The 24,700-nt window shown below is 44.4% G+C and overlaps 3 protein-coding genes across 13 annotated transcripts in view; 1 reads left to right on the forward strand and 2 right to left on the reverse strand.

Annotated features, from left to right (window-relative positions):
• Positions 1–24,700, forward strand: part of LOC110507892 (neurofibromin) — a 114,501-nt gene that overhangs the window by 46,390 nt on the left and 43,411 nt on the right. The window lies entirely within an intron of this gene.
• LOC110507895 (oligodendrocyte-myelin glycoprotein) lies at positions 762–6,889 on the reverse strand. The gene is made up of 4 exons (XM_021588294.3): positions 5,477–6,889; positions 3,874–3,939; positions 3,569–3,778; positions 762–3,478 (listed from the first exon to the last, which is right to left on the reverse strand). Exons 2-4 carry the CDS (start codon positions 3,927–3,929, stop codon positions 2,488–2,490), a joined length of 1,257 nt encoding a protein of 418 aa, XP_021443969.3. The 5' UTR covers positions 3,930–3,939; positions 5,477–6,889; the 3' UTR covers positions 762–2,487.
• LOC110507894 (uncharacterized) lies at positions 6,879–13,401 on the reverse strand. The gene is made up of 2 exons (XM_021588293.3): positions 13,116–13,401; positions 6,879–12,641 (listed from the first exon to the last, which is right to left on the reverse strand). The coding sequence occupies exon 2, from the start codon at positions 12,592–12,594 to the stop codon at positions 10,834–10,836; it is 1,761 nt and encodes a 586-aa protein (XP_021443968.3). The 5' UTR covers positions 12,595–12,641; positions 13,116–13,401; the 3' UTR covers positions 6,879–10,833.

Raw genomic sequence — 24,700 nt, forward strand, 5'->3', positions numbered from 1 at the left:
GTCAAATTTGCACTGATAAGCAATGGGGAATAGTAGCCTGCTCGTCCTTCTGCAGATTACCTGCCAATGCATGCTTTCCCAACCCTTGGGAACTTGCCTGCCTGCCCTCCCATTTGATCTTCATGATCGATGCCAAATACATTTGATTGACAACTAGGATATATGCTAACTGTGGAAAACAGTTGTTCAAGTTTAGCATAGCTAGCTAGCAAAGTGATTCACATTTCTTGCAAGCTATCCAAATGACACCTGCATCTCTAGCTGTTCCCAGCCTTAGTTACAATCGTCTGTACATTTGTCTAAAATATTGAGTTATTGAAACTGAAACGGTGCATCCCGCTGGGCTGGAGGCAGCAAACAATGTACCAGGCCAGGTGTGATTTACAACTTGATAGCAATATTTGTTGGACTACCAAGAAATGTATTAGAGAATTAGCTGTATTAATCATGTATTGAACTGCATCCGTCTATTCTACCAACAAAGCCTTACTCAACGTCATGGAATTGAGTCAAATAGAACCTATTTTCAAAACTAGTTATAAAGTTGTTTTTGTTGCATAAAATAAGAATTGTACATTTTTGAATGGCATTATGATTGTCTGTTTCATATCTGCAAAGTAGATTATCTGTCAATTCCACTTTAAGAACTTGCAGGCCCTCTAAGATAACCCCCAAACCAAGCTGATGCCAAGGTTTGAAGATGATTTCTCACGTCATACACTGACTCTTTCAAACAACACGTACATTAAATGCGTTCTAAATGTTTTCCTTTTCTTTATATCATAGAACCAGAAAACGCAGCATCTGTCATCAGAACGGACAAGCAGTATAGACTACATAGAGTAGAGCATTCATGTTTCCGCACCGATAGAGTATTATTAGTCATGTACAATGCATTCGAGATGTATTCAGACCCCTTTTACTTTTTCCACATTTAGTTAGTTAGTTTACAGCCTTATTCTAAAATGTATTAAATTGTTTCATCATTCTACACACACTACCCCATAATGACAAGGCAAGCAAAAAACGGTTTGTGTGTATCTCACATTTACGTAAGTATTCAGACCCTTTACTCAGTACTTTGTTGAAGCACCTTTGGAAGCGATTACAGCCTTGAGTCTTCTTGGGTTTGACGGTACAAGCTTGGCACACCTGTATTTGGGGAGTTTTTCCCGATTCCTCTCTGCAGATCCTCTCAAGCTCTGTCAGGTTGGATGGGGAGTGTTGCTGCACATCTGTTTTCAGGTCTCTGACATGTTTGATCTGGTTCAAATCCGGGCTCTGGCTGGGCCACTTAAAGACATCTAGAGACTTGTCCCGAAGCCACTCCTTCGTTGTCTTGACTGTACGGTTAGGTTCGTTGTCCTGTTGGAAGGTGAACCCCCCCCCCCCCCCCCAGTCTGAGGTCCTGAGTGCTCTGGAGCAGGTTTTCATCAAGGATCTCTCTTTACTTTGCTCCATCTTTCCCTCGATCCTGACTTGTCTCCTGCTGCTGAAAAACATCCCCACAGCATGATGCTGCCACCACCATGTTCCGTAGGGATGGTGCCAGGTTCCCTCCAGACGTGACACAATCTTAGTTCCATCAGACCAGAGAACCTTGTTTCTCATGGTCTAAGAGTCCCTTAGGTGCTTTATGGTAAACTCCCAGAGGGCTTTCATGTCCCTTTTTTACTGAGGAGTGGCTTCCGTCTGGCCACTCTACCATAAAAGCCTGATTGGTCGAGTGCTTCAGAGTCTTGGTGATTCCAAATTTCTTCCATTTAAGAAGGATTGAGGCCACTGTGTTTTTGGGGACCTTCAATGCTGCAGAAATGTTTGGGTACCCATCTCCAGATCTGTGCCTCGACACAATCCTGTCTCGGAGCTCTATTGACAATTCCTTCGACTTCATGTTTTTTTCTTTTTTCTGACATGCACTGTCAACTGATCTGGATCAACCTTATATAGTCCAATCAATTGAATTGACCCCAGTAAGATTCCAGTCTCCAGGACGATCAATGGAAACAGGATGCACCTGAGCTCAATTTCCATTCTCATAGCCAAGGGTCTGAAAACTTATGTAAATAAGGTATTTCTGTTTTTCTAAAAACCTGTTTTTGCTTTGTCATTATGGGGTATTTTGTGTAGATTGATGAGGAAAAAAATATATTTAATACATTTTTATAATAAGGCTAAAACGTAACAAAATGTGTAAAAAGGGAAGGGGTCTGAATACTTTCCAAATGCACTGTATGTGTATACATTTGCCTAGATATTATTTGTATACAAGTTTGAAAGATATAGCCATACAGCACAACATCACTCTGTAGATGGTGGTCAAATGGTTGGAAGATGAGAGAGGATACACATTTAGGCAGTAACAGTTGAAAGTTGTTCTTTAAAATGAAAACAATAACACACTTCTCCCTTTTACATTCTGGGTCATACGTACATAGGGTTATCCCTCTCCAAAAGACTTGACTCTAGTACTGACAACGGGTGGGTTTAGAAGGCTTTGAAGGCAGTCACCGTGACTAGAAGGTTCCAGGTGACTACAGAATACAGGATTGGTGTGTGGACTCCGTGGCTTCTGCTCTGTGTGCTTCCTGTGTTTTTCTTCTTGGCGGCAGAGTGCGGCTGCCCTGTAGTGCTTGTGCGTGTGGAGAGGCCGTGCAAGGGGGTGGAGATGAACACAAACAATGTCTGATCCCCCGAGCTGTTGGCAGACCCTCTGTCTCCATGCGTCCCAGGCTCCAACAACGCAGACTTAGCCAAGTACCCAGAAGTGACGACTGCAGCTCTATCCGGTGTGAGGCCTCCACGGCCCAGCTCTCTGGCATCAGCCCCCAGCGGAGGCTCTGTGTGGGACGTAAAGTGCCACTCCCCTCCTGGAGTGGCCAGATGGGCTTGCCCACATGTTGGCCTAGTGTAGCAGGGGCAGCCCAACACTGCGGCACGGGTGTGTTTGGCCCAGAGCAAGAGCCGTGTGATGTTCTCCTCCTCTTCACAAGCCCAAGGGTTATCCCCAAGTGTCAAGAACTCGAGCCCCTCCAACCGGTCAAATACCCCCTCCGGCACCCAGGAGAAGCGATTAGCATGCAGGTAGAACCTCCTCAGCCTGGGCAGCCGGTCCAATGATCCCAGGAGTATCTGAACTAGGTAGTTGTGGGCCAAATCCACCATCTCTAGATTATGAGGCATGTTGGTGGGCACGGTCCAGAACCGGTTGTGACTCAAGTTTAGGGCGTGTAGGCTGGGTAGGGTGTTGTTGATGAAGACCACCCTCTCCAGCTCGTTGGCTGACAGGTCCAGTACCCGCAGGTTCCAATGGTAGGCCGTGTCGTTCTTGTCCAGGGCTCGGAGCTGGTTGCCAGCGGCCCGGATGTCCCAGAGGGCTCTGGGCAGGCCGGAGGGGAAGCGACCCAGGAGGTTATAGGACAGGTCCAGGGTACGCAGGTGGGCGTAGTGGCTGAGCTGGTCGTCCAGACCACAAAGGCTGTTGGGAGAGAGGGGAGTTCTCATTTTAGAAGTTAGGACCCAACCTGCCGAAGACTAGTATGATGAGAAGGAAGAAGTGTCTTCCTACCTGTTGTGTGAGAGGTTGAGGAAGCGGATGTTGTGCTGCAGGCCTGGGGGCAGCTGTGAGAGGTGCCGTGAGGAGCAGTCCACCACACGGTGGCCCCGGCTGCAGGAGCACACGGCGGGGCAGATGGACAGGACCAGCCCCCCCAGCACCCCCAACAGGAGGAGCAGGAAGAGGCAGGCCAACGGGGCGTGGGGGAGCATAATGAGGGCTCTTAGAGAGGGAGAGACACAGTGAGGGGAGACACTGGACTGTACCCAAGGACATAGATCTGCAACACTTCATTTCTCCACAATTTATATACTCACAAATGGAAGGACACAGTTTTGATCCTGTATGGATCTTCGTCAAGACCATCACTCATTCACACACATCTGCAGAATAATAATACTGACAGTTAAATTAGCTTCCGACCCCATTAGCATTTGCATATTGATTAGCAATAGCTCATTTAAGTCCAATCCTTGCTATCTTTTCCAAGCTGCATTTACCAGGAGCTTAAAGGGATGCTTTGGGATTTTGGCAATGAGGCCCTTTATCCACTTCCCTAGAGTCAGATGAACTAGTGGATACCATGTTTATGCCTCTGTGTCCAGTATGAAGAAAGTTAGCGTTGCAGTAGTTTCGAGAGCCAATGCTATCTAGCAATAGCGCAATGACGGGAAGCCAATGTGTATCTGCTAGCATGCTAGTATTCCAACAGATTGCTAGACAACTTTAGTTGGCGGAGTATTAGCTACAGTATCACCCTTATTCATAAACGGCCTAGTTTCCCCACAATGGAATCTCTGTAGAAATGATATAAGAGCCTTGTCTGGAGCTACTGCTGTTTTGAGATAGCCTTTGATGCATAGCAACAGCCTCACAGATGGGAGAGGGGCAGTAATAAACACCAGGAGACAGCAGTAAAACACTCCACACTGGTTCTGCATCCAGCCTGTAAGAAAGTCATGACTGTGAACCATCTATCATACTTCAAGCACATAATGTGACTATACAACTAACTGGGTAGATTGAACCTCACTATACCCAGAGCCCTCTCCCCTTCATCCCCTCTCCTCCATATAGTTCCCATTCACGTCATTGACACCCCTCTGACATTATAACATTGTAATGTAAACTCTGTCCTCAGGACCCCAAGAGGTGCACGTTTTAGGTTTTTGCCTTAGCACAACACAACTGATTCAAATAATCAACTGATCATCAAGCTTTGATTATTTGAATCAGTTGTGTAGTACTAGGGTGAAAAACAAAACGGGCATCCCTTGAAGTCCACAGAACCGAGTTTTGGAAACTACTATCTAATAGCTGTGTTGCGGTTTACAAGGGCCCCAGTCAGTCTGTGTGCCGGCAAGCTTGAAGCCTTTCCAGCTCGTAGGAGCTTAGAAATACTGCAGTGAAAGCCGGGTGAATTCCTTTAGAGTGGCACACACACACACACACTCTCGATCCCGCACACACACACATGATTGTGTCCTGTCCTCTCTCACCCTGTCCTCTGGCACAAATGACTGAGTATCTGGGGACTGTGTGTGTGTGTGTGGGGTTGTATTAAGAAGAGCTTGCCAAACACATCAGTGTGGCTTTTTTTAGCATTACATAGTAAGCTGAGTGCTCTAGAAACTTCATCAGGTTATGGTATACTGCATTGCTCCATAAATAGCTGTACTATCTAATGGAGATTTCAGCACCGTTGGAGAGATTTAATGAGAAGCCATAGACTGACATAGACAAATCACCCTGCTGCAGTCCACTGAGCTAGTGTGGTACAGAATCAAATACATCACTGCTTTGTGAAGCACTGTGTGTGTGTGTGTGTGTGTGTGTGTGTGTGTGTCCAGTCTTGTGCACATGTGTTAGCATGTACACCCGTCTCCTACTGTTTTTCTCTCCATGCCATTAGTCACTCACCTGATCCTCTCCATCGCTTCACTCCGTCATCTTGCTCTTTTCGTCCTCTCTCCTTCCCTCGGCCAGCCCTCTCACTTGCTCCCCCCTCTTTTTTTCAGAGCAGCTGGCTGGAGAGAGTGATTGTCAAGTCAAATCTGGGGGGTGTTAAGTTGCCCTTATTATTCATGCACCATTTTCTTTTTTGGCTCTCTCTGTTTTTTGCGCTGGCTGGTATTTTTCCTTTCTTTCACATTCTTCCTCTCTCTCACTTCATTTTTTCTCCCTTGCTCTTCTTCCTTCTCTGGTAAAGGTGGACCTCCCCCCTCCTCTCGCTGTCTCTCTCGTGCTGTGTTGGCGTTGGCCAGTGGTTGACAGGCTCTCTCGCTCCGTCTCAAAATCCTCTCCTGGTTTGTGGCATCCTCCAAGCATGCCAGAGCAGGGTGCCCCTGATAGCGCCAGTCATCCTCCACAACTCCTCTGCAGGCTCCTGATGCACTCAGGGAAAGAGCGGTCTGAAGGAGAGAGAGAGAGGAGGATTGCAGCACAGTGCCTGCCCCCTCTGCTGATGATGAGACTGGGGAGAGCAGGGGGTGTGGAGACTGTGCTGACTCCAATCTTTTCAGAATCAGGATCCGCTCACTTGATAAAAGCAATTATTTCTCCATTATCCCTTCCCCTCTTTCTCTTTTTCATACACATACAGTATACTGAACAAAAATATAAACAACAATTTCAAAGATTTTACTGAGTTAGTTCATATTAGGAAACCAGTCCATTTGAAATAAATTAATTAGGTCCTAATCTATGTATTTCACATGACTGGGAATACAGATATCCATCTGTTGGTCACAGATACCTTAAAAAAAGGTAGGAGTGTGGATCAGAAAACCAGTCCGTATCTGGTGTGACCACAATTTTCCTCATGCCATGCGACACATCTCCTTCACAGAGTTGATCAGGCTGTTAATTGTGGTCTGTGGAATGTTGTCACACTCTTTAATGGCTGTATGAAGTTGCTGTAACTGTAACATGCTTTCGTACACGTTGATCTAGAGCATCCCAACATGTTCAATGGGTGACATGACTGGTGAGTATGCAGGGAGGAATGGATACTTGTCAGATCCTTGCGAATTGGGGCCGTGCATTATCATGCTGAAACATGAGGTGATGGCGGCGGATGAATGGCATGACAGTGGGCCTCAGGATCTCCTCACGGTATCTCTGTGCATTCAAATTGCCACCGATAAAATACAATTGTGTTCCTTGTCCATAGCTTATGCCTGCCCATACCATAACCCCACCACCACCATGGGATACTCTGTTCACAACGTTGAAATCAGCAAACCGCTCACCCTGTTAGGGTTCGTTCCTTGGTACTTGTCAATCATTGGCTCATATGTGAAATTAGCATTATGACAATATCTTTAATTAAATCATTAAAAAACCTTTATTAGTGCAGTTGCAGACAGAAGTTGACATTCAGGAACATAGCACACATGTTTCTGAGTAAGTTCTGCATCAAAGAAAAGGTCCCATAATATTTTATTAAACCAGAAGTGATGTCACTGCCTACGTCATTCTCTTGACAAAAGATAAATGCCCACTAACAGAGATATAAACAAATTTGTGCACAAAATTTGAGAGAAGCATTTTGTGCTTATGGAAAATTTCTGGGGTATTTTGTATTTTGCATGTTGCATTTATATTTGTGTTGCTCTCACAGCATTTTGTACTCATGCTCACAGTGTTTTAACACACACACAGTTCCCCTGAATTCCCTTTAGTACTGTACAGATCTGGCAGGGTGACATTGTTCTGGCTGAACGCTTATGGGATGCATTACACACACACACACACACACACACACACACACACACACACACACACACACTGCCCCCTGATGGCAGCGCTATCTCACATCACAACTGGCACCTACAACGACTGGCTGCCTCCACCGCTCTCAGCAGCAAATTAACACTGTTTTTGTATTAACGGTACAGTTTTTGTCTCGCCATCCTCCTGGTCTTCCTCCATTTCAGCTGCCTTCAGGAAGCACCCTGGCAGTCTGCAATAAGAACAGCTTTTTGCAAATGTGCTGATCCATGAATAGGTGTTCTGTGACTAGTGGCTTTGTTTTACGGCCAACGTTGCTGCGGGGTGATTTGTAATGATGTTTTGAAAAACGCATTTCATGAATTACTCTCTATGCTCACATGTCCGTTCCCTGTTTGGTTTTAGAGGACTTGTGTGAAAGTAGTTATGTGGTCCTGTCTACCGCTTTCTCTCTCATATCCTCTTTCCACTCTCCCTCTCCTTTCTCTCTCCTATCCTCTTTCCACTCTCCCTCTCCTTTCTCTCTCCTATCCTCTTTCTACTCTCCCTCTCCTTTCTCTCCTCTTTCTACTCTCCCTCCTTTCTCTCTCCTATCCTCTTTCTACTCTCCCTCTCCTTTCTCTCCTCTTTCTACTCTCCCTCTCCTTTCTCTCTCCTATCCTTTCTACTCTCCCTCTCCTTTCTCTCTCCTATCCTTTCTACTCTCCCTCTCCTTTCTCTCTCCTATCCTTTCTACTCTCCCTCTCCTTTCTCTCTCCTATCCTCTTTCCACTCTCCCTCTCCTTTCTCTCTCCTATCCTCTTTCCACTCTCCTTTCTCTCTCCTATCCTCTTTCCACTCTCCCTTCTCTCTCCTATCCTCTTTCCACTCTCCCTTCTCTCTCCTATCCTCTTTTCACTCTCCCTTCTCTCTCCTATCCTCTTTCCACTCTCCCTTCTCTCTCCTTTCTCTCTCCTATCCTCTTTCCACTCTCCCTTCTCTCTCCTTTCTCTCTCCTATCCTCTTTCCACTCTCCCTCTCCTCTCTCTCTGAGAAGGAGTCATAGTTTGGCAGATTGTCTGGCCAATAAAACATAAGTTTGGGGCTTCTCTCATGGAAATACACACGCGCACACACACACACACACACACACACACACACACACACACACACACACACACACACACACAACATCATGCTTATTGTGCTAGGCACTCAGAACTTAGCACCACAGAACTGCTCTGTTCTGCAACTAGCCGTATGCAAGCAGTGAATATTTAATTCTGTACTTCAGCCGAAGCAAGCTGCCCTGCTACTGCTGGCAACATCATTCAGCGACGAGCCAGAATGAATTGCTGGCAGTAATCACAATTCTCCAGAAAAAGAATCTGCAAATGCAACCTAGTAAGAAAGTCCCTCCATAGTGCAGTGCCTGGTGCTAGCACGGTAACACCAGACCAGTCAAAAGTGTGAAACTCTGCATGGCAACACCAATCAGCTGTGTTAGTTTCGGGAGTTCAACCAATAAGCTGTGAGAGTTTGTGATGCAAAACTAATGTGTGCTATTCGCCTCAGGTCATTAAATAAAAAAAATGCATTCTCTGAAATTGACTAAGATCTGATTGCTATAATTCTGTCATGTTGACAGGTTTGTTAATAATTTAAAGCATCAAGAGAATTGATACACAAACCACATGTGTTTGCACGAGTGAAAAGGTGTTTTAACAAAAGGTTTCCCACCTTGCAACCTACTTGTGTGAAAACCAACTGTAGTCACAGCACATGCAATTGTTTTAGAATGATAAGGAAGGACTGATAAAAGTCTGATTTGTAGTCATACTAAAAATCATACTCTTACAATAGCTTGTCATGATAGTAGAACGAATAGACCTGTGTTGAGATGAACATGGCATGGATTCTGTAGAAAGATTGATATGATAGATTGAGTTGGTGGTTTGAAAACTACGTCAAGACCTGGAACTGCAGATGTGAAAACAGTAAGAGTGAAACAGGACTGAAAATAGTCTGTCTTACCCAAGTTTAGCTACTTCTCATGCTGCTTTCTCCCTCAACCTCTAATTTTTCTTTCATATCTGCCGCAGTAACAACACAGGGAGTTCTGCAATAATTTTTCAATAGAAACATTTCCCTTTTAGTACTCAGCTGGAGAATGTGTCTGGAATGAGCTGTGAATTAGAGTAGTGGGGAGGGTGGAGAGAGGGAAGGGAAGGCAGAGAGGGTTTTGGATTTATGATGGCTGTATCTTTCAGGCAACGTTCTTTATAGGGAGGGATAAAGCAGGTGCCGTGGCTGCCATCTGGTCAGCAGGGCTTGTGGTGTAGGCGGATGATGCTCTCTCCTCAATCACCACGCAGTAGTGAAATATAGCCTGGCCTAAACAAATGAGCCTGTAGTCTGCCTCGCTGTATGATGCTGATGTAGTACACAAACACAAACCACTATTTAACATCGGCGGTTGTATTGCATGTCAGCGGATTTACTGCATAAATACATGATTGATGAACAATGAGCATTTCACAACTCTCATTTGTCAACCGGTAAGAATATGTGTAGATGGAAATAATTGTGTGTGGTTGTTGCTTTCCGTCTCCCATCTTATTGTTTCTGTGGTTTCTCTTCAGATGAGACATTGAGGCGCTATTTGTGGGTCTGACATTTCCCTCTTTCTGTCTCTGTGGCCTGTCCGCTCTCTCTACGGTTAGTGTACTGATGTACAGCTCTGAAATACGCTAGGAGTGACTGCAACACTGCAGTAACGCACTCACTAACGGTGTCGGGCCAGCCCCACTGAGAGACTTAACTCCCTGCTCACTCTTTCTCTAATTTTCACATTCATTTTATCCCTTTCTATCTATCGTTTCTCAGTTTAATTATATAATTCACCACTTCGTTTCATTTCCTTTTAGAACTTCCTCTCTCACCATTTTGCCCAATGCATGTCTCAGCCTGGGTCGATGTTTATTTTTAAAAAAACATTTTTTTTGCAGTGACTGGAAATGTTTACTTGCCACGTGTGCTCACACAGAATTACATTACTTCAGCAGTGCATCCTTCTCTGAATTATCTCACCACTGGGTATGATGCTGATGTTTAGGCCCTTACGTCACTGTGTTTTCCTCCAAAAAGTACACAGGAGAAAAAGCAATTGTTGTAGCATCAAATCAATCTCACTGCTACAGATTTGTCAGGCTGAATGAATATGGATCTGACATGAATCAAAACATTTGGGAAAGCTTTCTCAGTGTACATTTGGATGTCTTAATACCAAAGAAAGACCACAGGGATCATATGTTAAAAATCACATTATTGTGGCCACTGTCAAAGTTCTACCGTTAAATAGGGAAATGGTTTTGACAATCAAACTGGCTATAGGCCTAGTTGAATGTCCAATTCATGAAATGTTTCATCAGAAAGAGGTATAGATGAAGTAAGCGGACACTGATGAGCATCAGTTTGAGTTGTTTTTTGGCGGGATAGGTTTTCTTTGTTGGGTAGAGGGGTAGGAGAATGGGTTTCCTGTGTGTTACTATCTGCTTGGAGACTGGTTAAGGCAGGTCATGGGGTGGGGTTGGAAGGTCTGTGCTCTCTGGTGGAGGGGGGCTGGCATGGTCTGAGGGGGGACCCAGGTAAACGTCCAACAGTGGTGGAGGAATAGCTTCTGGGATATCTGGTGGTGTATGAGAGGGAGAGGAATTTGGAACATTGTCTGGCCCCAGATCAACAACCTGCAAGGAGGTAGGAGGCTGATGGTCATGGGTGTGTGCTGTGGCAGTGGTCTCTGAAGATGTCGGTGGAGGAGGAGATGAAGAGTTGTCCAGAGGTTGCACCACCTCAATCTGGGTCTTTTCTTTGTGAACTGCAGCAGTCCCGTTACTCGGTTGAACATCATCTGAAACAGTCTCTCTTCCGAATGTACTTCCTGTCGGAATCTCACCCATCCGGAATTCCTCGTCAGTCCCCTGGAGCAGAGACAGCCTCTTGGAGAGTCGCTGAGACAGGAAGCCAGAGAAGGAGATTCGATTGGAGCCCCTCAGGTGGACGTCACTGCTATCGTCATTATCCAGTCGAGACTGGACTCCACTGTCCAGAAACGGAGAGGGGCCGGCCCAGGCTGTGTTCTGCAGCTGCATCCTCTGATGTCTGCGCTTCCTCACGAAGATGACCCCAAAACTGACCAACATCAGAACCAGCGTCACACCAATCAGTACAGCCACCACTGTGCCATGGTTCCCCGTTGTTTTGCTCTTGTCTTTGTTTGCCGTTTTTGACAGAGGTGGCTTTGGTTTATTTTTTGTCGTGGTGGTGGTGGCAGCAGCGGCATGTTTTGTAGTGGGGACCATTAGTGGGGATTGGCCCTTGGTGCTGGTAATGGCAATACTAGCAGTAACAGAGGCTGCAGTGGTGGCAAGGGTCTTGGCGGGCTGGGTCAATGTCCATGGAGTGGAGATGCTGGTTAAAGATTTGGTCATGGCTATAGAGGGAGGTAGGGTGGCGGGTAAAGTGGCAGCGCTAGGCAGCTCAGATGGGCCTGTTGGACCTCTTTCAGTGGGGTGTGAAGGGGTTGATTTCCTGCTTGTGACTGGGGCCTGGGAGGGGGTGCTGGGAAATTGAGCCTTCCTACCTGTGTTCAAAGTAAATTCGGCTCTAGTCGGTGTCACTCCAAATCCAACACCAGTTGGCGTGGATCGGATCCTCTCTGTGGAGTCGTTGGACTGCGACATCGGAAGATTGGTTGGACCAGGCCCTGTTTGGATCTCTGTTGGTTGATTTGTTGTCGGTGAGGTTGTTTGAGAGGATAACTCAGAAGGTCTAGGTGATGCTGTTGGACTTACTTTGCCCTGGCCGGAGGGTGTAACTCGGCTTACCGGAGGCAGATTCCCCATAGTGGGCGAAGTTTCCTCGGCTCCATCTGCTGTGATCTCCACCGTGGAGTCGTTTTTATATTTGGTTGTTTGGCGGTCCTGAGGTGACTGGGAGTTCTTCTTTGTTGTCGTACTCAAAGGGTGGATTGCAGGCAGATAAGAGCTGATATATTTGGTGGACACCTGATCTGGAGTCTGTGGTTTACTCTTCACTGTGAACTTCAACTCAACTGAAGGTGCTACGGTGCTATAGTTTCCTTCATCTGGTGCATTGTTGAGGTGCTCTTGTGCCATTTCTAAAGGTGAAACTTTGTCTGAAGTTGCAGTAACCTCACTGCTCCTGAAGTCGGTGGAGTGGCTGTTAGGCTGAAGTGTCACTGTGCTATTCAGTCCCAGTGGCAGCATCCACAAAAACAACACAAAAACAAGACTCTTTCCCTCCATTGCTGTTTCCTGTTATCCTCTGAAATCTGGTGTGTCCTGATGACTGACTGATGAAAAGAAGAAAAGCAAACGCGTCATTACTGTATCTGTAAGCATGATTTATCATGAGGAAACAAGGAACATTTCACCATGAAGGGCAACGTGGCTACTTTTGGCATTTCCTTCCTCAAACTACAATTCAAAGTAGGCGCAGAAGATTTTTTGACTGTTTTCTGGGGAATCTAACTATATTCTGTTTTTGTCTTATTTCTTTGTAAGAATTAAGGCCATATAAGGTCATATGTTACACATTAGGATGTCTTTGTCTAAACATTATTGATTAGCTAACATTCGTGATGGTGTGTGAAATGTGTATTACACCTCCCACAAACAACTATTTTGAAAGTATGTGTTTCAAAGGTATTTGTTTTCAACTGCTTGCACATTCTCTTGCAAATCACACATGTCGTCATTAGAGAAACAGATCTCACTATAACCCTTTTATATTTACGTCACCCACCCTTAAAGTATGTTGTACTCACCAGAGCCTACGCAGGATTTAACCCTAGAATCCTGGCCTTCATTAACCTGCTCCAAGTTCCCAAAAAGCAGAATGCCTATATGAGTTGGTGTGTCTCAGCTGGAAGAGGTCCCCTTAGTTTGCTGTATGTGAAGCCCAGAAAGCAGCCGCTGTATAAGGCTGCGAGGCCCTAGTCTGTTATTATACAGAACCTTCTCTTGCCTCACTTGACAGGAAGTGAGAGCTGTGAAACTGAGGTCTGATTACAAATGACACCCTGTTCTTTTTAACACAGACAAATACACAGTGGGTGTTTTCATGCTAAACAAATGTACACTTGTAATTTTAATATGCACTCTGGGATAGACCCCTTGACGTTTTCCACATTTTTTTTACGTTACAGCCTTATTATAAAATGTATTAATTTGTTTTTTTCCCCCTCATCAATTTGCACACCCCATAATGACAAAGCAAAATCATGTTTTTAGATTTGTTTTGCAAATAAAATGTGTGTGTGTGTAAACTTAGCAAAAAAAAAAGAAACGTCCTCACTATCAACTGTTTATTTTCAGCAGACCTAACATGTGTAAATATTTGTATGAACATAACAAGATTCAACAACTGAGACATAAAATGAACAAGTTCCACAGACATGTAACTAACAAAAATGGAATAATGTGTCACAGAAAAAAGGGGGGGTGGTCAACATGAAAACTAACAGTCAGTATCTGGTGTGGCCACCAGCTGCATTAAGTACTGCAGTGCATCTCCTCAACATGGACTGCACCAGTTCTTGCTGTGAGATGTTGCCCCGCTCTTCCACCAAGGCACCTGCAAGTTCCCGGACATTTCTCAGATCCAGCAGGTCCCAGACGGCTCAATGGGATTGAGGTCCGGGCTCTTCGCTGGCCATGGCAGAACACTGACATTCCTGTCTTGCAGGAAATCACGCACAGAACGAGCAGTATGGCTGGTGGCGTTGTCATGCTGGAGGGTGATGTCAGGATGAGCCTGCAGGAAGGGTACCACATGAGGGAGGAGGATGTCTTCCCTGTAATGCACAGCGTTGAGATTTCCTGCAATGACAACAAGCTCAGTCCGATGATGCTGTGACACACCGCCCCAGACCATGACGGACCCTCCACCTCCAAATCGATCCTGCTCCAGAGGACAGGCCTCGGTGTAACGTTCATTCCTTCTACAATAAACGAGAATCCAACCGTCACCCCTGGTGAGACAAAACCGCGACTCTCCAGTGAAGAGCACTTTTTGCCAGTCCTGTCTGGTCCAGCGACTGTGGGTTTGGGCCCATAGGCAACGGTGTTGCCGGTGATGTCTGGTGAGGACCTGCCTTACAACAGGCCTACAAGCCCTCAGTCCAGCCTCTCTCAGCCTATTGCGGACAGTCTGAGCACTGATGGAGGGATTGTGCGTTCCTGGTACAGACATTGCACTTTATTGCCCTGGCCAAATCTGCAGTTCTCATACCTCTTTGCAGCATGCCTAAGGCACGTTCACGCAGATGAGCAGGGGCCCTGGGCGTCTTTCTTTTGGTGTTTTTCAGTGTCAGTAGAAAGGCCTCTTTAGTGTCCTAAGTTTTCAAAACTGTGACATTAATTGCCTACCGTCTGTAAGCTGTTAGTGTCTTAATGACCGTTCCACAGGTGCATGTTACTTGTTTATGGTTCATTGAACAAGCATGGGAAACGGTGTTTAAACACTTTACAATAAAGACCTGTGAAGTTATTTGGATTTTTAAAAATTATCTTTGAAAGACAGGGTCCTGAAAAGGGGACGTTTCTTTTTTTGCTGACTTTATGTATATAGTTGAAGTCGGAAGTTTACATACACTTAGGTTGGAGTCATTAAAACTCGTTTTTCAACCACTCCACAAATTTCTTGTTAACAAACTATGGTTTGTCAACTTTATCAACTTTGCATGTCATTTTTCCAACAATTGTTTACAGACAGATTATTTCACTTATAATTCACTGTTTCACAATTCCAGTGGGTCATAAGTTTACATACACTAAGTTGACAGTGTCTTTAAACAGCTTGGAAAATTCCAGTAAATGTCATGGCTTCTGATAGGCTAATTGACATCTGAGCCAATTGGAGGTGTACCTGTGGATGTATTTCAAGGCCTACCTTCAAACTCAGTACCTCTTTGCTTGACATTATGGGAAAATCAAAACTAATCAGCAAAGTCTTCAGAAAAAAAATTGTAGGCCTCCACAAGTCTGGTTCATCGTTGGGAGCAATTTCCAAATGCCTGAAGGCTATCACGTTCATCTGCAATAGTACGCAAGTATAAACGCCATGGACCACGCACCCATCATACCGCTCAGGAAGGAGTTGCGTTCTCTCCTAGAGATAAATGTACCTTGGTGCAAAAAGTGCAAATCAATCCCAGAACAACAGCAAAATACCTTGTGAAGATGCTGGAGGAAACAGGTACAAAAGTATCTATATCCACAGTAAAACGAGTCCTATATCGACATAACCTGAAAGGCCGCTCAGCAAGGAAGAAGCCACTGCTTCAAAACCACCATAAAAAATGCCAGAATGTGGTTTGCAGCTGCACATGGGAACAAAGATCGTACTTTTTGGAGAAATGTCCTCTGGTCTGATGAAACAAAAATAGAACTGTTTGGCCATAATGACCATCGTTATGTTTGGAGGAAAAAGGGGCAGGCTTGCAAGCCGAAGAACAACATCCCAATCGTGAAGCACGGGGGTGGCAGCATCATGTGGGGGTGCTTTGCTGCAGGAGGGACTGGTGTGCTTCACAAAATAGATAGAATCATGAGGTGGAAATTTATGAGAATAATGGAAGCAACATCTCATGACATCAGTCAGGAAGTTAAAGCTTGCTCGCAAATGGGTCTTCCAAATGGACAATGACCCCAAGTATACTTCCAAAGTTGTGGCAAAATGCCTTAAGGACAACAAACTCAAAGTATTGGAGTGACCATGACAAAGCCATGACCTCAATCCTACAGTAAATTTGTGGGCGGAACTGAAACCGCGTGTGCGAGCAAGGAGGCCTATAAACCTGACTCAGTTACACCAGCTCTGTCAGGAGGAATGGGACAAAATTAACCCAACATATTGTGGGAAGCTTGTGGAAGGCTACCCAAAACGTTTGCCCCAAGTTAAACAATTTGAAGGCAACGCTACCAAATACTAATTGAGTGCATGTAAACTTCTGACCCACTGGGAATGTGATGAAAGGAATAAACTCTGAAATAAATCATTCTCTCTACTATTATTCTGACATTTCAAATTCTTAAAATAAAGTGGTGATCCCAACTGACCTAAGACAGTGAATTTTTACTAAATCAAATCAAATCAAATCAAATTTTATTTGTCACATACACATGGTTAGCAGATGTTAATGCGAGTGTAGCGAAATGCTTGTGCTTCTAGTTCCGACATTGCAGTAATAACAAGTAATCTAACTAACAATTCCAAAACTACTGTCTTGTACACAGTGTAAGGGGATAAAGAATATGTACATAAGGATATATGAATGAGTGATGGTACAGAGCAGCATAGGCAAGATACAGTAGATGGTATCGGGTACAGTATGTACAAATGAGATGAGTATGTAAACAAAGTGGCATAGTATAGTATAAAGTGGCTAGTGATACATGTATTACATAAGGATACCGTCGATGATATAGAGTACAGTATATACGTATGCATATGAGATTAATAATGTAGGGTAAGTAACATTTATATAAGGTAGCATTGTTTAAAGTGGCTAGTGATATATTTACATCATTTCCCATCAATTCCCATTATTAAAGTGGCTGGAGTTGTGTCAGTGTGTTGGCAGCAGCCACTCAGTGTTAGTGGTGGCTGTTTAACAGTCTGATGGCCTTGAGATAGAAGCTGTTTTTCAGTCTCTCGGTCCCAGCTTTGATGCACCTGTACTGACCTCGCCTTCTGGATGATAGTGGGGTGAACAGGCAGTGGCTCGGGTGGTTGATGTCCTTGATGATCTTTATGGCCTTCCTGTGACATCGGGTGGTGTAGGTGTCCTGGAGGGCAGGTAGTTTGCCCCCGGTGATGCGTTGTGCAGACCTCACTACCCTCTGGAGAGCCTTACGGTTGAGGGCGGTGCAGTTGCCATACCAGGCGGTGATACAGCCCGCCAGGATGCTCTCGATTGTGCATCTGTAGAAGTTTGTGAGTGCTTTTGTTGACAAGCCGAATTTCTTCAGCCTCCTGAGGTTGAAGAGGCGCTGCTGCGCCTTCTTCACGATGCTGTCTGTGTGAGTGGACCAATTCAGTTTGTCTGTGATGTGTATGCCGAGGAACTTAAAACTTGCTACCCTCTCCACTACTGTTCCATCGATGTGGATAGGGGGGTGTTCCCTCTGCTGTTTCCTGAAGTCCACAATAATCTCCTTAGTTTTGTTGACGTTGAGTGTGAGGTTGTTTTCCTGACACCACACTCCGAGGGCCCTCACCTCCTCCCTGTAGGCCGTCTCATCGTTGTTGGTAATCAAGCCTACCACTGTTGTGTCGTCCGCAAACTTGATGATTGAGTTGGAGGCGTGCGTGGCCACGCAGTCGTGGGTGAACAGGGAGTACAGGAGAGGGCTCAGAACGCAACCTTGTGGGGCCCCAGTGTTGAGGATCAGCGGGGAGGAGATGTTGTTGCCTACCCTCACCACCTGGGGGCGGCCCGTCAGGAAGTCCAGTACCCAGTTGCACAGGGCGGGGTCGAGACCCAGGGTCTCGAGCTTGATGACGAGCTTGGAGGGTACTATGGTGTTGAATGCCGAGCTGTAGTCGATGAACAGCATTCTCACATAGGTATTCCTCTTGTCCAGATGGGTTAGGGCAGTGTGCAGTGTGGTTGAGATTGCATCGTCTGTGGACCTATTTGGGCGGTAAGCAAATTGGAGTGGGTCTAGGGTGTCAGGTAGGGTGGAGGTGATATGGTCCTTGACTAGTCTCTCAAAGCACTTCATGATGACGGATGTGAGTGCTACGGGGCGGTAGTCATTTAGCTCAGTTACCTTAGCTTTCTTGGGAACAGGAACAATGGTGGCCCTCTTGAAGCATGTGGGAACAGCAGACTGGTATAGGGATTGATTGAATATGTCCGTAAACACACCGGCCAGCTGGTCTGCGCATGCTCTGAGGGCGCGGCTGGGGATGCCATCTGGGCCTGCAGCCTTGCGAGGGTTAACACGTTTAAATGTCTTACTCACCTCGGCTGCAGTGAAGGAGAGACCGCATGTTTTCGTTGCAGGCCGTGTCAGTGGCACTGTATTGTCCTCAAAGCGGGCAAAAAAGTTATTTAGTCTGCCTGGGAGCAAGACATCCTGGTCCGTGACTGGGCTGGGTTTCTTCCTGTAGTCCGTGATTGACTGTAGACCCTGCCACATGCCTCTTGTGTCTGAGCCGTTGAATTGAGATTCTACTTTGTCTCTGTACTGGCGCTTAGCTTGTTTGATAGCCTTGCGGAGGGAATAGCTGCACTGTTTGTATTCGGTCATGTTACCAGACACCTTGCCCTGATTAAAAGCAGTGGTTCGCGCTTTCAGTTTCACACGAATGCTGCCATCAATCCACGGTTTCTGGTTAGGGAATGTTTTAATCGTTGCTATGGGAACGACATCTTCAACGCACGTTCTAATGAACTCGCACACCGAATCAGCGTATTCGTCAATGTTGTTATCTGACGCAATACGAAACATCTCCCAGTCCACGTGATGGAAGCAGTCTTGGAGTGTGGAGTCAGCTTGGTCGGACCAGCGTTGGACAGACCTCAGCGTGGGAGCCTCTTGTTTTAGTTTCTGTCTGTAGGCAGGGATCAACAAAATGGAGTCGTGGTCAGCTTTTCCGAAAGGGGGGCGGGGCAGGGCCTTATATGCGTCTCGGAAGTTAGAGTAACAATGGTCCAAGGTCTTTCCTCCCCTGGTTGCGCAATCGATATGCTGATAAAATTTGGGGAGTCTTGTTTTCAGATTAGCCTTGTTAAAATCCCCAGCTACAATGAATGCAGCCTCCGGATAAATTGTTTCCAGTTTGCAGAGAGTTAAATAAAGTTCGTTCAGAGCCATCGATGTGTCTGCTTGGGGGGGGATATATACGGCTGTGATTATAATCGAAGAGAATTCTCTTGGTAGATAATGCGGTCTACATTTGATTGTGAGGAATTCTAAATCAGGTGAACAGAAGGATTTGAGTTCCTGTATGTTTCTTTCATCGCACCATGTCACGTTAGTCATAAGGCATACGCCCCCGCCCCTCTTTTTACCAGAAATATGTTTTTTCCTGTCTGCGCGATGCGTGGAGAAACCTGTTGGCTGCACCGCTTCGGATAGCGTCTCTCCAGTAAGCCACGTTTCCGTGAAGCAAAGAACGTTACAGTCTCTGATGTCCCTCTGGAATGCTACCCTTGCTCGGATTTCATCAACCTTGTTGTCAAGAGACTGGACATTGGCAAGAAGAATGCTAGGGAGTGGTGCGCGCTGTGCCCGTCTCCGGAGTCTGACCAGAAGACCGCCTCGTTTCCCTCTCTTTCGGAGTCGTTTTTTTGGGTCGCTGCATAGGATCCACTCCGTTGTCCTGTTTGTAAGGCAGAACACAGGATCCGCGTCGCGAAAAACATATTCTTGGTCGTACTGATGGTGAGTTGATGCTGATCTTATATTCAGTAGTTCTTCTCGACTGTATGTAATGAAACCTAAGATGACCTGGGGTACTAATGTAAGAAATAACACGTAAAAAAACAAAAAACTGCATAGTTTCCTAGGAACGCGAAGCGAGGCGGCCATCTCTGTCGGCGCCGGAAGTAGATAGTAGGATTAAATGTCAAGAATTGTGAAACTGAGTTTAAATGTATTTGGCTAAAGTGTATGTAAACTTCTGACTTCAACTGTATGTTTATGTTTTTATAATAGAGGTTGACCGATTAATCGGAATGGCCGATTTAATTAGGGCCGTTTTCATAACAATCTGTATTTTTGGGCGCCGATTATCCAATTTTTATTTTTTATTTTTTTATACCTTTATTTAACTTGGCAAGTCGGTTAAGAACACATTCTTATTTAACTTAACGAGATTAACTGCCTTGTTAAGGGGCTGAACGACAGATTTTCACCTTGTCGGCTCGGGGGATCCAATCTTGGAACCTTACAGTTAACTAGTCCAACGCAATAACGACCTGCCTCTCTCTCGTTGCACTCCACAAGGAGACTGCCTGTTACGCGAATGCTGTAAGCCAAGGTAAGTTGCTAGCTAGCATTTAAACTTCTTATAAAAAACAATCAATCATAATCACTAGTTTACTACACATGGTTTATGATATTACTAGATATTATCTTGCGTGTCCTGTGTTGCATATAATCTGACTGAACATACAAGTATCTGACTGAGCGGTGGTAGGCAGAAGCAGGCGCGTAAACATTCATTCAAACAGCACTTTTGTGCGTTTTGCCAGCAGCTCTTTGTTGTGCGTCAAGCATTGTGCTGTTTATGACTTCAAGCCTATCAACTCCCGAGATGAGGCTGGTGTAACCGAAGTGAAATGGCTAGCTAGTTAGTGCGCGCTAACTAGAGGGACGGAAGCTAACTAGAGGGACGGAAGCTATACTGTTACACTGGCAATACTAAAGTGCCTATAAGAACATCCAATAGTCAAAGGTTAATGAAATACAAATGGTATAGAGGGAAATAGTCCTATAATTCCTATAATAACTACAACCTAAAACTTCTTACCTGGGAATATTGAAGATTCATGCTTTCATGTTCTCATGTTCTGAGCAAGGAACTGAAACGTTAGCTTTCTTACATAGCACATATTGCACTTTTACTTTCTTCTCCAACACTTTGTTTTTGCATTATTTAAACCAAATTGAACGTGTTTCATTATTTACTTGAGGCTAAATTGATTTTATTGATGTATTATATTAAGTTAAAATAAGTGTTCATTCAGTATTGTTGTAATTGTCATTATTACAAATAAAATAAAATAAAATTGGCCAATTAATCGGTATCGGCTTTTTTTGGTCCTCCAATCGGTATCGGCCGACCTCTAATTTATAAATATTCAGACCCTTTACAGGCAGTGATTACAGCCTCATCTTCTTGGGTATGAAGCTACAAGCTTGGCACACCTGTATTTGGGGAGATTCTCCCATTCATCTCTGCAGATCCTCTCAAGCTCTGTCAGGTTGGATAGGGAGTGTCGATGCATAGCCTTTTTCAGCTCTCTCCAGAGATGATTGATCGGGTTCAAGTCTGAGCTCTGGCTGGGCCCACTCACGGACATTCATAGACTTGTCCCGAAGCCACTCCTGCGTTGTCTTGGCTGTGTGCTTAGGGTCGTTGTACTGTTGGAAGGTCAACCTTCACCCCAGTCTGAGGTCCTGAGTTCTATGGAGCAGGTTTTCATCAAGGATCTCTCTGTACTTTGCTCTGTTCATCTTTGCCTCGATCCTGACTAGTCTCTCAGTCCCTGTCGCTGAAAAACATCCTCAAGGAATGATGCTCCCACCACCATGCTTCTCTGTCAGGATGGTGCCAGGTTATCTCAGACTTGATGCTTGGCATTCTGGCCAAAGAGCTCAATCTTGGTTTCATCAGACCAGAGAATCTTGTTTCTCATGGTCTAAGAGTCTTGAGGTGCCTTTTGGCAAACTCCAAGGGGGCTGTCTTGCCTTACTGAGGAGTGGCTTCCATCTGGCCACATTATCATGAAAACCTAATTGGTGAAGTTCTGCGGAGATAGTTGTCCTTCTGGAATATTCTCCAATCGCCACGGAGGAACTCTGGCGCCCTTTGGGTTCTTGGTCATCTCCTTGACCAAGGCCCTTCTCCCCCACTTGCTCAGTGTGGCTGGGCAGCCAGCTCTAGGAAGATTCTTTGTGCTTCCAAACTTCTTCTATTTAAGAATGGAGGCCTTCAATGCTGCAGAAATGTTTTGGTACCCTTCCCCAGATCTGTGCCTCATCACAATCCTGTCTCTGATCTCTATGTACAATTCCTTCGACCCCATGGCTTAGTTTTTGCTCTGACATGCACTGTCAACTGTGGGATCTTATATAGACGGGTGTGTGCTTTTCCAAATCATGTCTAATCAATTAAATTTATCACTCCAGTCAAGTTGTTGAACCATCTCAAGAATTATCAAAGAACACACGATGCACCTGAGTTCAATTTCCAGTGTCATCGCAAAGGGTCTGAATATTTACGTAAATAAGGTATTTCCTTTTTAATTGTATTTTTATATATTTGCAAACATTTCTAAAAATCTGTTTTTGCTTTGTCATCATGGGGTATTGTGTGTAGATTGATTAGGGAAGCATTGTATTTTATCAATTTTAGAATTAGGCTGTAACGTAACATAATGTGGAAAAAGAAAGGGGTCTGAATTTTCCAAATGCACTGTAATTTGTTTGGCGGTACTGAATGTTGTGTTTTGTGAAGTTGCTGTTGAATAAATAGTTAACTATCATTTTTCAATGATGGTGTGAAAGTAGTTGGCCACCTTGTTGTCTTGCTGCTGAAGCATGTTACATGGGAAATTGTTCAGTTGTCGCTACCACTCATTCAGTTCAATTATACCGTTGTGTTTGTTTGGTGTCTTTTTGCTATTGGTTCTGTCAAAGACGAGCGGTGGTTTGTACAGTGTTTATTTTGAGTTGAATTGTTGAACATGTCTTTCTGTGTAGATTGTGGTTGATGCTTCAGTTTTGCTCTCCTTTTTTTCACATGCCAACAATATAAAGTCCACATTTTTCTTTATTGTGTGCTCAGGTTTATATACTGAGTGTACAAAACCATTAAGGGCCTGCTCTTTCCATCACATACAGTGCCTTCAGAAAGTATTCGTACCTCTTGACTTATTCTAGATTTTGTTATGTTACAGCCATGCATTTCTAAGAGCGTTGCACACCTGGATTGTACAATATTTGCTCATTTTTTATTATTTAAAAAATTGTTTTACAATTTTGAAATGCTCTGTCAAATTGGTTGTTGATCGTTACATGACAACCATGTTCAAGTCTTGCCATAGATTTTCTAGCAGATGTAAGTTCAAACTAAGATCGGCCACTCAGGAATATTCACAGTCTTCTTGGTTAGCAACTACAATGTAGATTTGGGCTCGTTTTAGATTATTGTCCTACTGAGAGGTGAATTCATCTCCCAGTGTCTGGTGGAAAGCAGACTAGGATTTTGCCTGTGCTTAGCTACATTCCGTTGCTTTTTTGTCCCGAAAAACTCCTCAGTCCTTAACAATTACAAGCATACCCATAACAGGATGCATGTATTGGATTTGCCCCAAACATAACACTTTGTATTTAGGATAAAAAAGTGAATTGCTTCCTTCTTTGCTTCCTTCTTTTCACTCTGCCAATAAGGTTAATATTGTGGAGTAACTACAATGATGATCCATCCTCAGTTTTTTCCTATCACATCCATTAAACTCTATAACTGTTTTAAAGTCACCATTGGCCTCATGGTAAAATCCTTGAAAACTTTCCTTCCTCTCTGGCAACTGAGTTAGGAAGGACACCTTTATCTTTGTAGTGACTGGGTGTATTGATACACCATCCAAAGCCTAATTTAATAAACTCATTTTCAAATTTTTAATCCATGTACCAATAGGTACCCTTCTTTGAGGCATTAGAAAACCTCCCTGGTTTTTGTGGTTGAATCTGTGTTTTGAAATTCACAGCTCGACTGAGGGACGTACAGATAATTGTATGTGTGGGGTACAGAGATGAGGTAGTCAATCGAAAATCATGTTAAACACTATTATTGCACAAGGAGTGTGTCCAGGCATCTTATAATGTGACTTGTTATGCAATTTTTTACTCCTGAACTTATTTAAGCTTTCCATAACAAAGGGGTTGAATACTTATTGACTCAAGACATTTCAGCTTTTCACTTTCCTCACACCACTAGGGGCATGTTCTCTAGATCCTGTGGTACTTCCAGACACGAATCCCTGGAGCTGGAACTCTGCATCTGCATGGTCATTTTGCCATAGTTATTGCCTCAAGACATTTCAGCGTTTCAATTTTAATTAATTTGTTTTAAAAAATCTGCAAGAATATTTCCACTTTGACATAATGGGGTGTATTGTGTCGGCCAATGACAAAATATCTACATTTAATCTATTTTAAGTTGTGGCTGTAACACAAAATGTGGGAAAAGGAGTATGAATAGTTTCTGAATGCACTGTAGACTGACAAGGTGAATCCAGGTGAAAGCTAGTATCCCTTATTGCAATGTATGACTTTACCCTTGGTTCTTCATCAGGTCTTTGTTCTTCAGTACAGTTTGTGTCAACATAAAGCATCTTCAGTCAACCTAATCTAGGGCACAGATTTTGTTAATATATTAATTAAACAATTGTTTTTTTTAACTACCCAAGGGGCTATTTTCCTGATAGACATCCACTTCTGTAATTTACTATATTAAAACACTTGGTCCTAATAATAATATAACCTGTTAAACTAGTGCCAGGATATTTGTTTACAGTAATGGAATAATTTCACATCAAATTCACTGCTGTCGTTGTACTCATGCAACCCCCTGTATTTATTGCGGTCCACCGTTTCTGAAACTGTTGTC

The sequence above is a fragment of the Oncorhynchus mykiss genome, chromosome 27 (genome assembly GCF_057628025.1).
Source record: "Oncorhynchus mykiss isolate SJ-2025 chromosome 27, ASM5762802v1, whole genome shotgun sequence".
Lineage (NCBI taxonomy): Eukaryota > Metazoa > Chordata > Actinopteri > Salmoniformes > Salmonidae > Oncorhynchus > Oncorhynchus mykiss.

Excerpts from the sequence above, each read along its gene's own strand:
- LOC110507894 (XM_021588293.3), bottom strand. The coding sequence starts at position 12,594 with ATGGAGGGAAAGAGTCTTGTTTTTGTGTTGTTTTTGTGGATGCTGCCA.
- LOC110507895 (XM_021588294.3), bottom strand. The coding sequence starts at position 3,929 with ATGAGTGATGGTCTTGACGAAGATCCATACAGGATCAAAACTGTGTCC. Across the intron at positions 3,779-3,873 it reads AAAACTGTGTCCTTCCATTT|AGCCCTCATTATGCTCCCCC; the intron begins GTGAGTATATAA and ends TCCCTCTCTAAG. Across the intron at positions 3,479-3,568 it reads CTCAACCTCTCACACAACAG|CCTTTGTGGTCTGGACGACC; the intron begins GTAGGAAGACAC and ends CTCTCCCAACAG.